The following is a 12,000-nucleotide window of genomic DNA, read 5'->3' on the forward strand; positions in this document are numbered from 1 at the left end:
TTTGATTATTTTCTTGATTAATAATCTGGTCCCAGAAATAGCGATAAATAGTTCAAAAGAAATGGGAAGATCCCCTGAATTTTTTGCATCTTAAAATGTTTTTGCTTTGTCCATGAATTGGAAGATTTTCTGTTCACTATCACAGACGATCGAGAAAACAAAATAATATTTAACCGGCTGGAATCAGTGAATTTGTAGTTAAATATAAACTAAAAATTAATTCTTGTGCACTTAAACACTTGGTAATGGAGGTTTTTTGTTCTCATCATATTGAAATGTTATTACTCTTTGGCCAAAATACAAATACAAAATAACAACAATATATTCCTCCATCAGAAGAAAAGATGTAGATGTTAATAAAAATAATATGTGAATAATACTTGTTGTAAATATATATAAGTAAACTTAATAAAGATGACTAACACTAACCCAATGTATACGTGCATATAAATAAAAACAATATTTACCCCCCGTCAGAATTATAAAATAGATGTAGATAAGAATAAATATTATATGTGAGTAATTCTCAAAGTGATGTAAATATACAGTATATAGTAAATTAATCTTACTAACCCAACATATAAATGCAAAATAAATAAATACAATATATCCCCCCCATCAGAATAAATATGAATGTGGAGACGTTCATGCTGGGGAAATATAAATGAACATCTTTTCTAAATAAACTGCATTTGAATTTAAATAACATCTGCATAAAATCGCTCTGCTGTTGCTTGGGAGTTCTGTTACACAACGTTCAATCACATTGTTGTTGTCGCTACATTTATTTGTGTTGCTTCAACTTGCAGTTTCGGTTTCATATAAGAGTTAACACAACTTAAGTTTTTTCCCTCAGCACAATAAGAATAAAGCCTTTTAGACTTAGATTAATAATGTGTTTGGTTTTAATTCATATTTCACGAAATAACAAGTAATACAAAGTTCAAAACTCTTCTGCTGAAAATAACAAGTTTCCTCTCCACTTCAGCTGATTCACCTTCTACTTCCTCAGGTCTTAAAACTGCATTAGTTCACATTAAGCAGAAGGCCAATTAACTTATAGCCTCTTCTGCCAAGTCATTACACTTTTATATGGTTTGTGTGCAATTCCTGGTCGTAAACTTTAATAGCATTGGTGTGGCCTTATATGTGTGAGAACGAAACAAGCCTTTAATATTAATGATTTAAAATCTGGGAGTGGGCACAATGTTGTTCCCTGATCTAAAAGGACTCAATAACATTAGGACTGTTGAGAAACAGCCAATATTTGGTGCTAAGGTGTGGATGATGTTTGCAGCACTAATAATTAGTTCGGACGTTCGGAGCTGCTGTGCGTAATTCCTTGTTTATGGCGAGGGATCCGCAATCTGTGTTGAGTGTGAGGAGCTGGCACTGAGGTAGATACTGGAAATACAATCGCCTAATCTTCTAATGTACCTCCGCGCTTTGATGCAGTTGAAGGTGTTTTCAGGCGGGACAAGGGTTGGACATTACCTCACTCTGAATGCTTTCTGGGGGGAGAAACGAGCGAGTAATTAGCTGATTAGAGGCCCGTCAGTGCAGCTCAACCTCCAGCCAATCCCTGCGCACGGCGGCCTTCAGGGGTGGAGGAGGACGGCTGATGGAGCGACACACAAACACACACACACACATACACACACACCTTTGGAGTTTGTTAAATTGGTATTAAACAGCAGGAGGGACCCAGTGTTTGCTGAGGGACACGTTTAGAAACAATTCAAGGAGCTGGATGGAGGGACGCGCGTAAAAACCTATTTAGAGTCTATCAGTCCAGAATAAGTCATTTTTCTCTTAAGACATTTGTCCTGGCGAGTTGATGATGCTTATTTATTCAACATAATAGGACATAGCCTGAGCTGCTCCTCGGGTCTGAACTTTAATGACAGGAGAACATATGAGTTTGTGACTGGAAGTGGACCCGCTGTTTGCGAGCAGACGCACGGCACAGGTGCGCACCAGCCGAGCACAGCACAGACAAACTCCGCAGCCCTCCCGAGTGGAGACGAGGTCATGGAGAAATCTAAAAACTTCAGGATCGACGCCCTGCTCGCCGATGAGACAAACCGGGGGACCAGCCGCGACCTGTCCCCGGGTCTGAGCAGCGACAGCCCCGCCGGCAGCCCGGTCTCCTGCCGCCGCGGCGACACCCCGTCCCCGCGGGCATCGCACCTTCAGACCGGAATAATCCCCAAACCGGGCATCCTCAACCTCCCGCACCCAGGACTCGCTTCACTGCCCCACGGGGCGATTCACGGCATGTACCCAGCACCCATGTACCCGTTATCGGCGCTGGGTGGCCAGCACCCCGCGTTCGCTTACACCGGTTTCACACATCTGACCCACAGCTACCCGGACCACCTGAAGGCGGCTGCCATGGCGGGATCCCTGCCCCTGGAGCACTGGATCCGCGCCGGGATCATGATGCCACGACTTCCAGATTACAGCAGTGAGTATAATATCAGAGCGGATTATTCTTTAGAATCCTGAATTAAAAGAAGAAGAAAAAACACCAGAGATAAATAAATAAACAGGTGTAAAAGAGAAATCTAGTTGTTTTTTTTAATTCTTCGAAAACAAACTGACCCAAATCTGTGTGAACTGTTATAAGTCTTTACAGGAAGTAAAGATTTAATCAGATCTGACTTCAGAACGCGGAGCTGATGTAAACTCACTGGACAAAAGTTAATTTTTGACGAAACACGATTTATGTTCTGTATCCATCATCATCATCATCATTATTATTTATTTGCCTTGTATTATTGTTTATTTGTTATTTATAGTAATATTGTTGCAGTGATGATAATAAAACAGGTCTATGAGATACTTCTAACAGATTATTATTATTATTTATTTGTTTATTTACCTCGTATTTTGTTGTTTATAGTAATAATGTTGCAATAATAATTATAAAATAGGCCTAACAGATACTTATAACTGATTATTATTACTATAAACAACAATAATAATAATAATAATATAATAATACTATTGTTGTTTACAGTGACAATGTTGCAGTCATTAATATAATAAAAATATGAATAAAACAGACCTAACAGATACATCTCAGATATTATTATTATGGTTATTATTATTAACCATAATAATAATCGTAATAATAATAATATTGTTGACAGTGACAATGTTGCAATCATTATGATAATTAAAATATTAATAAAATTGGCTCGACAGATATCCCTATAATCATTTTAATTGCTTTTGAATATTTATATTATTTATATCCTTGTTTTCATTCTCAGAATAGTCACATCTGTCAACTTCTCCTATAACATTCACTATGTAAATAATATCACAGGTAAACAATTCCGCTGCAGACTGTTTCATTGAGCCTAATTTCATATCATTTCGAGATGTCGCCATTTAAGACACTTTTTGAAATTTCTTGATTTAATCTGAAAACGCACGATGTCGTAAATGAATTTCACAGCCGGAATCATCATAATTTACAACCCACTTTTCTGAAAGCTTTTTACAACACAGTTCTTTTCTGTCTCTATTCAGCCTGTCGATAACAGGTCGGTCCGCACAGCGCAGTGTTGCCGGTTTACTTCCCATCTCTGTCATATTTTCATTTTGGCCCATTCATTTCTCTATAAACGCCAACAGGATGAGAATTGTCTTTGTGCGATGAAGAAACTATAAACAAACACCTAAAACGTTCTGTAGTTCATCAATAAAATCCCCAAAGCCTCCATTGGATTTTCATTAAGTTAATGGCATGCCTGTGTTTTTATGGCCCCTGCGCCCGCTCCTGCTGTGTGGCCCCCCCCCCCTTCAAACAATAAAGTGGAGTAAAGCCGTTATGGTTAATGATGGAAGAGACTGCGGGCATATGTGCGCCTGTTCCCAGCCACAAAATTATATTGAACCCTCCGTGTCCTTGGTGTTTGATAAATAAGACTCGTGTACAGTGGAAGTGTCTGGTCAAATACTCTAAGACTCATTTAAGACTTGAATCTTAACCTAAATATCCCCAAATACTTCTAGAAAAACACCAGACACCGTGAATATTAAAAGCTAAAAAAATCTAATGAACTCATGAGGCTCTGTGGGCAAATATCAAACTAGGACCAGTGGAGCACATGTGTCCATGAAGGTGGAAATGAAATGAAATCAAGCTGCACCACAGTTCCCACACTCAGATATCAGTCCCATGAACTGTCTGATTTTTTTCATCAGAAATAATCCCCGAGAAATCCATGAAAATGTCAAAAACAATTTTATTGTTAAAGAAAATTATTTGGGGAAAAAAACTGGATTTAATGTGGTTCTGCACCAAAATGTAATGGGCTCTTCCCTGACCCACATCTTTCAAGTTCAGTTCAGCATATTTTGTCTAATCCTGCCCACAAACAAACAAACCATCAGACAGGGGTGAAATCCTCCTGGGTAGAATGAAGGTGACATGAAATAATATAATAAGAATACATTTATTTGTATAGCACTTATGTAAACAAGGTTACAAAGTGCTTCACAAATTCCATGGGTTAAAATGAATGAACTAGAATAAAAGGTATTCAATTCAATTCAATTTTAAGCCATAACAAAACAAATCATAACATATTAAGGTCGAGGTCTTAAAATGTATAGAGAAACCAAACAGTTCCCACGATGAGCAAGCACTAATGTTTCCTTCTCCTCCTGCAGCGGGCCCTCAGTCCGGTCTGTTGGGGAAGTGCCGGAGGCCCCGCACCGCCTTCACCAGTCAGCAGCTCCTGGAGCTGGAGAACCAGTTCAAACTCAACAAGTACCTGTCCAGACCCAAACGCTTTGAAGTGGCCACTTCCCTCATGCTGACCGAGACACAGGTAAGACAGAGCAGTGCACCTCACGAGACAACATGTTCGTTTCAAGGTTAGAATAAGAAGAAAAGGTCAGTCACAGAGACACAAAATAGAGTTAGAACATATTACTCCAAGTCTCATGTAGTCGCATGCAGCTACAGGCCAGACACAGCATCCGGCCAGACAGCTGGAATTCAATGGTCTTTTACCTGCCAATGTTTATTTTTTATTTAGAGATTAAATCCCAGATTAAGACCAACAACACAAAGTATGTCACATATCACAATTAAACAGAATTACAATTATACAGTGATGAATATCAATTGTAAAACCAATCATGTAAAACTGTTTTATCAAATTTAAAAATCACCTTAAAACAACACATGAGGCGTCTAAATCCACAATAAATAGTCAGGATCAATCCATTCATAGTGTAGTGACACTACAGTGTAAAATGTAAAATTCAAATATAGCTTCATTCTGGGAAACTGTATCTCGCTGAAAACTGATTTACTGCTTAACTAACATTCACTGATATTTGTTAAAATATCATCATACAGATATAGTGCACTATGTACAATTGAGTCAAGACTTTATGTTCCCAGTTTGTGGTTTGATTATTTTTGACCAATTGTGAGCTGGTGAGTTTATCTCCCACAGAACTGAATGAAGACTTTTATTTTCTTGCATTTTTAAGGGAAATTTTTACAAGTTGTTTTTCTATTTTCATTGAATATTCTCACACTATTCTGGGATAACTGTTAATCATAATTAGAGCATATTTGATTATAAATAGGGAAGATACCTTTATAACCAAATGTCCCAGATGCGGTAAGCATTCCTACAAAAAAAAGGAAGAAGGTGAAAGGACAAAAACAATGACTCCTCATGAACTATATTTGAGTTGTGTTGGGTTAAAGGTTTTCCACTTTTACATTTATCAAATTTGCCTCAAGGAAACACATTCACTCTTTAGTTTCAATCGGAAAATTGAAATATAGGTAAAGTAAATATAGGAGTATATATATATAAACTAGAAACCCCAGGGAGCCCAACTGAGAACTCTCCTCTTCATCATACTTGATGTGATAACAAAATAAATATTTAAATCTGTTAATTTCCTAAACGTCTGTTGAACTCGTTCTCTTTGCCCTGTCATCTCTTGGCAGGTCAAGATCTGGTTCCAGAATCGCAGGATGAAGTGGAAGCGCAGCAGGAAGGCGAAGGAGCAGGCCACCGCGTCGGCCCAGTCTGACACCGAGCGACTACGCAGCGGAGGAAAAACAGCCAAAGACAAAACCGACGAGAGCAGGCGAGCTGTGAATCCTGATGACGGGGGCATAGAGCTTGACATGGAGGATGGAGAGGAGGAGGAAGAGGATGAGGACGAGGAGGAGGAGGAAGAGGAGGTGGAAGGCCAGCACGCTTTTCCTGTTGCTATGGGCAACGGCATTGGGATGCCACGATCCACAGACTTCGGCTACAATCCCCACAGCCCTTTCTCTGATGAGGAGCTGGAGGGGGTGCAGGGAGGAGGAGGAGGAGGTGACAGAAAGATTGGAGCAGGACTGTGAAACCAGAAAACACTGGTTTGGTCTCCTGAGCGTTACAGAGACGTTACACTGGGATTCTAGAGGAGACACATTTCCAGGCCTGAAGACCTTTGTCTCGTCTGCTCTGTGAATGTTGACGTGTTTCCAATCAGGACGTTTGCTGGAACCACTGATTGTTCACACAGCTGCCCGACACACACAGGACTCTGATACAAGTACACTGTGTAAACTGTGAATAAAACCACCTCTAAATCCTGTACATTTCATAGCATGCTGAAGAAAAAAGAAAGGTGCTTATTATCCTCCCTACATATGAGCTGTTTTCATGAGTGTCTGCCAAACACCTTCTGGTCACCTTGTCTTCTCTCCGTCCACTGACAGCCGGACCTCCGCCCAGTGAACACACAATGGCTGTGCGAGTGAAAGATGTGAAGTGCAACAAGCGAACTGTTCAAACAAGCTGCAGTGTTGTGCCTGAGGAGACGATGTGAGCTGAGACACATCCGCTGCTCCAGATGTTTTTAAACCATTTGCAGAACATCCCACGTGCTATATTTACTTATGTGCATTTTATGTGAATATTGATGTTTTTCTTCTTGATGACGTTTATGAATTTGTTCTCGTCACTTACATGTAAATGAATTTAATTTATTTGAGATGAATCCTATATGTGTATTTATCGGAAACTTGTTTGTGGTGTAGCTGTGAAGTAAAAAAAGAAAATGACGGCAAAATAAAATAAAAAAGACCTGAGAAACAAGTACATTTATGATCGATGTCCCTCATTAGAATGACCCAATAAATGTGAATTGTTAATGTGGTGCTGACAAAAAAAGACATACGGTATATATAATGGCAGCAGCATGGAATGAGACCAGTGATGACGAATCATTCCCAACTTTTCCAAAAGTCAAATGAGAATTAGTTACAATTATAATACGTTATAAGTTAAATTAGTTTGTCATGCTCTTATTAATAATTCTATATTGTTAGAAGAAGAAACACAAACACATGAACAAAACTTTCTAACACTGGCCACCATATTAAATTATTGCATTATATCATTTGCTAATTAACACAAACATGAAGCACAACTGAGAATGACGATCATCTCATTTCATGGCAATCCATCCAAAAACTGTGGAGAAATTTCACTCTACACCAATGTTGAAAAGTCAGAGATCACCAAAGTCATTGGGATTCATCCTCTGGGGACCATGAATGTCTGAACAAAATCTGATGGAGACGCATCCAATTTTTGTTTAGATATTTCAGTCAGAACCAAAGTGGTGGACATTGTCATTACAATCACATGAAGACAACTGAGTTGTGATCGTAGACTGTAATCAAAGATGGAAGATGAGTCCACGTCCTCCCACAATCCAGAAATGAAGTAGGTGTTACCAAACACAAATGCTACCATCTTGTGCATTTGGAGCCAGGGTCTGTGAAATAGACATCGAGGGATTGGGCCACAGTATCGAGGTCCCGCCTATGCACTAGGACGACCAATTGCGAGTCCGATTCATCTGGGGGTTGCTATAGACCCAATCCCAGCTGAGTTTGGGCGAGCGGTGGGGAACACCCTGAACAGGTTAACAGCGAATCACAGGGCCAGCATATAGAGACAAATACAGAAAGACCACAGTCAATTGGGAATCGAAGCGAGAACCTTCTTGCTTTCAATCAAGTCAGTTTTTATAGCATCAAATAACTTAACATCAGTTTGATAAAAACTACATAAAATGACAGAGCCATTTATTTTACGTGTACTTTTTAATTCAGCCTTCATCTAACATGGAGGAGGCTGCAAATATGACCTTTACTGTTTACCATGGAGACACTTTGGCTTCACTTTAAAGGGAGCAGTTATGTCGTCCATCTTTATACACAGTCGATGTTTTCCATCAAAAGGGGTTAAACAGTTGATGTAACTGCTCAAAGGAACACGGCCTATGTTTCCTTTAACAACAAAATACAATAAAACTTTTCACGACTCCTTGAACTCTTTTTTGCGTTCGTAGCCACTGCACTGAAAGCAAAGGAACTTCTCAGTTCACAGTTTTAATTTATTACGGAGGCTCTCAGATATTAATTACTCTGTGGGGTTTACTGATAGCCAAATAATTAAGTTAATGAAGAGGAAGTAAAGCCATCAAAAGCCTGATGGTGATGTCACACGGGCCCATTTTAATTTCCAAGAGCAACGGCGTGATGAGTGTGTGTAACGGCGGCGGGGCGTTTTATTGGGTTCCCCTGTAAGGGCTGTGATTAAAGAGCAGATTGGAGGACATGCAGTGTGGTGTCGTTTAGCCCCTCTCACATATTTATATAGTGATTAAATGTATTCTTAACTGGCCGGACAGACACAGGCTGTTCTTGTGAAGAAGAATAACACAGGGCCGTGCAATGATTAGAAGTAGCTTTAAACGCTGATGGGACTTTTAGTGGCACATCAAGTATTCATCACGGAAGCAATATGAAGCAGAGCAAAGTTTTTTTCACAGATGCTTTTTAAAAAACAGATAACTTTGATGAAATGATTCACTATATGATTAAACTTCCAAGCCTCACATGCATGATGCTGCATTATTCAGCACGTGATTCACTTTCATATGAACAAAGCAGTAACACAGTAGATAAAAAGAATCACAATGTACAGGGTACGTTTCTTTTTTGTATCAGTTACGTCCTGAGTGTCCCACAGACGGTAAAATGTCTTAATGGCCACACACTCAAACGCAATAAGTCAAAAACCTTTTCTTATACACGTTGTCCTCTGTATGAATTTAATCTATGAGAGATATTCATTTGATTTAATTTCTTAGTTTGATCTCTGTTTATTTTATCCCCATACTTATAACATATAGAATCTATATAATATAGTGAATGAGCAGTTTAATGCAAAAAAGGTTTACTCAAAATTACAAATGTGCACACAACAAAGAGATGAAGAGTTTCAGCTATATTTCAAACTATTGCATGCTTTATCTGGACAGCTATTACCTGCTACGGTGTCACTATAGTGTTTATTTGGCTGTGGTCACAAACTCATTTTGATGTAGGTTGTGTTTATCAAAATCCGACAATATGACAGAACATGATTAAAGATCAACTTAAAAAAAGACCAAAGATCTGACAACTGGTGCTGACAACAAATAAAGTTTGTTCAATATCACAGATTTGTCAATCAATCAATCAATTCAATTTCTATTCAGGTCACATAATGTAATGTAGTGTATTGAATCAAATTATTGCTGAAATGAATGGTTGACCGAAAATATATTTATAATACCATAAATTTCACAGGTACCAGCTTCTGAAATATATTTTAATAGAGAAAAATGATGGAATACTACCGTCTGAGTTTTGTTTTGGGTGTGTTAATTGTTGACACAGACAATTTTAAGTCATTTGATTAGACAAGACCTCACATCGAATATACTTCAAATATACTATAGGTCTTAAAACTAGAATCTTACAGAGGATCTGTCTTCAAGATGAAGGATGGACCCAACACAACTGATATACTGCTTCAGAACCTCCAACAAGGAGTTTGTCTTTTCACCCCTGTTGGTTTGTTGGTTTCTTTTGTTAAGCATCACTACTGAAAAACAACTGAAGAGATTTCCATTGAAACTCAGTGGAAGGATGTGGGTCAGGAAAGAACTTGAGGTGGTCATCATTTTCACCATTTTCCCAGGGAACAATTCATGGATCGTGATGGAAAGAATCCTGCCGATTTAGGAAACTGATATCTATGAGTGTGCAGACTGTTGGGCCTTGGTGGAGGTATGTGCTCAATAGTGCCATTCTATAGTTTGAATTGTGCATATTGAAATGATGTAGGGAACCGGGGGTCTGGGGCCCTGAGCAGTTGCCTGATTTTCCCACTTGGTAATCCAGATAGAACAGGAGAGAGAGAGACGGGGAAGTTGTGTATGTGAAAGTTTGACTTTAACCAACCTGGTTATAGGCTGATCACTTCCTGTTACTTCCTGTGAAGTTTTCAAACACACGCATCAGCATCCAATGACCCATTCAATTCACCAACTGAAGTTTGAACTTGAAGGACTTTAGAGGAGTTTTCACAGACATTTTGAGACTTGATTTAATAGGAGAGAAAAGAATACGTAACGAGCTCTGCAGACTGAACCTCCATCAAACTGCAGCTTTTAATTTGGCTGATGAAAAATCATGCGAATCGATAGGACCTCATTTAGTTGTGTGACTTGTCAGCCTGCATGACAAATGCCATTTGGCCTGTTTTATGACACAACACCCCCCCCCCTCTCTCTCCACGACTCTGTACAAAAATCACAGCTAATTCATAAGGCAGTGGAGCAATATATGGAGGTCATTGATTCCGTTTCTCTTCTAATTTAATCTGAATACACCCGTCATGTTGATTAAAAATTCCTGGCGTAAATTACAGTTACTGCTGATAATGCTGTCAGATTTCTCAACAGTGGGCCTGAGGAAAAGTGCTGACGGCCTTCTGCCTCTCTGCTTTTTGAACCAATAACGCCCGGAGAGCCTGTGTCTTTCAATAAAAAATCTTTCACTGTCTATTGAATCACTCAAGTCACCTCTGAGATGTCAGATCAGCCCTCAGACACGGAGCGCTTACCAGAACCCACCATTTTCATAGTTGGACAAATAAATCGGCCTCTTTTTGCTTTGTGGGATGATAAATCAAGGGCCCTTTAAAATATTTACACCCCGGAGTTTAATCAATCAGCAAAATGTCGGGCTCATTACGTAAATATGAACAGATTGTGCGATCTTTTAACGTAATCACATGTATTGGTGCAGGTTTCCCGGGGCCCTGTCCTGTCACTTAACTAATGGGCAAGTAAGGGAGTGAGTGACGGGGCCCAATAAATTCACATCTGTCCGACTTAAAATGCTGTTGTAGAGTATGGAAAAGGCACCGTTTTTACCAATAAAGTTTATTGAAAAGGCGTGGCCAGGGGGGGGGCATGTATTCATGAGCGTCATTTATTGTTGCAGGAAATGTATGTTACAGGTGTTGAGCCGGTTATGGTGCATATAGAGTGATGTTTGCGTCAGCGTAACCTTCAGTTCATGCTGACCAACAGGAAAACATTCAACCTGCATCAAACTAAAGAAAAACACAAAGAGTCTGTGTTGTTTTAAATTTAACAGAAATCAATTTTACTTGCAAATACACCTGCACCAAAAACACCACAATAAGACTTCTGATATTCATCATGAGATTATTTTACAGTGATAAATGAGATTATCAATTGAAGGTAACGCATCAACCCAACTAATGTAATACAACAATGCCCAGAGTCTCAGAATTAGAAATAAAACTGATGTTTCAGACACAGCCTCTAAAGTGTTACACAATAAAAAGACAATAAACAATAAAACTGATTTTGTTTCATTTTTTTAATGAATGTTTTTTTTTAAAACGTCCTAATGTTTAAGCGGACTTGTGTACAAACAGCACAAGGCCCATGCCTGCCCTCTTGTGTTAACATACAAGAAAACACTTGGCTCAACGTTGGGTTAAGATGAACTTTGGATAAACAAACAAAAAGACAGACTCATGATTGTTGGTAAATGGAGTTGTGATGTCACAAACTGATTACCGT

General features: G+C 39.0%; 1 protein-coding gene across 2 annotated transcripts; it reads left to right on the forward strand.

Moving 5' to 3' along the window:
- Positions 1-1,809: 1,809 nt before the first annotated feature.
- On the forward strand, positions 1,810-7,126 carry mnx2b (motor neuron and pancreas homeobox 2b). Of its 2 annotated transcripts, none has more exons than XM_034578680.1 (3): positions 1,810-2,467; positions 4,687-4,847; positions 5,993-7,126. In XM_034578680.1, the coding sequence occupies exons 1-3, from the start codon at positions 2,032-2,034 to the stop codon at positions 6,395-6,397; spliced, it is 1,002 nt and encodes a 333-aa protein (XP_034434571.1). In that variant the 5' UTR covers positions 1,810-2,031; the 3' UTR covers positions 6,398-7,126. The 2 variants fall into 2 exon arrangements, with proteins under 2 accessions (XP_034434571.1, XP_034434563.1); XM_034578672.1 differs by having other exon boundaries at positions 1,810-2,464; positions 4,660-4,847.
- Positions 7,127-12,000: the final 4,874 nt, after the last annotated feature.

The sequence above is a fragment of the Hippoglossus hippoglossus genome, chromosome 3 (genome assembly GCF_009819705.1).
Source record: "Hippoglossus hippoglossus isolate fHipHip1 chromosome 3, fHipHip1.pri, whole genome shotgun sequence".
NCBI lineage: Eukaryota > Metazoa > Chordata > Actinopteri > Pleuronectiformes > Pleuronectidae > Hippoglossus > Hippoglossus hippoglossus.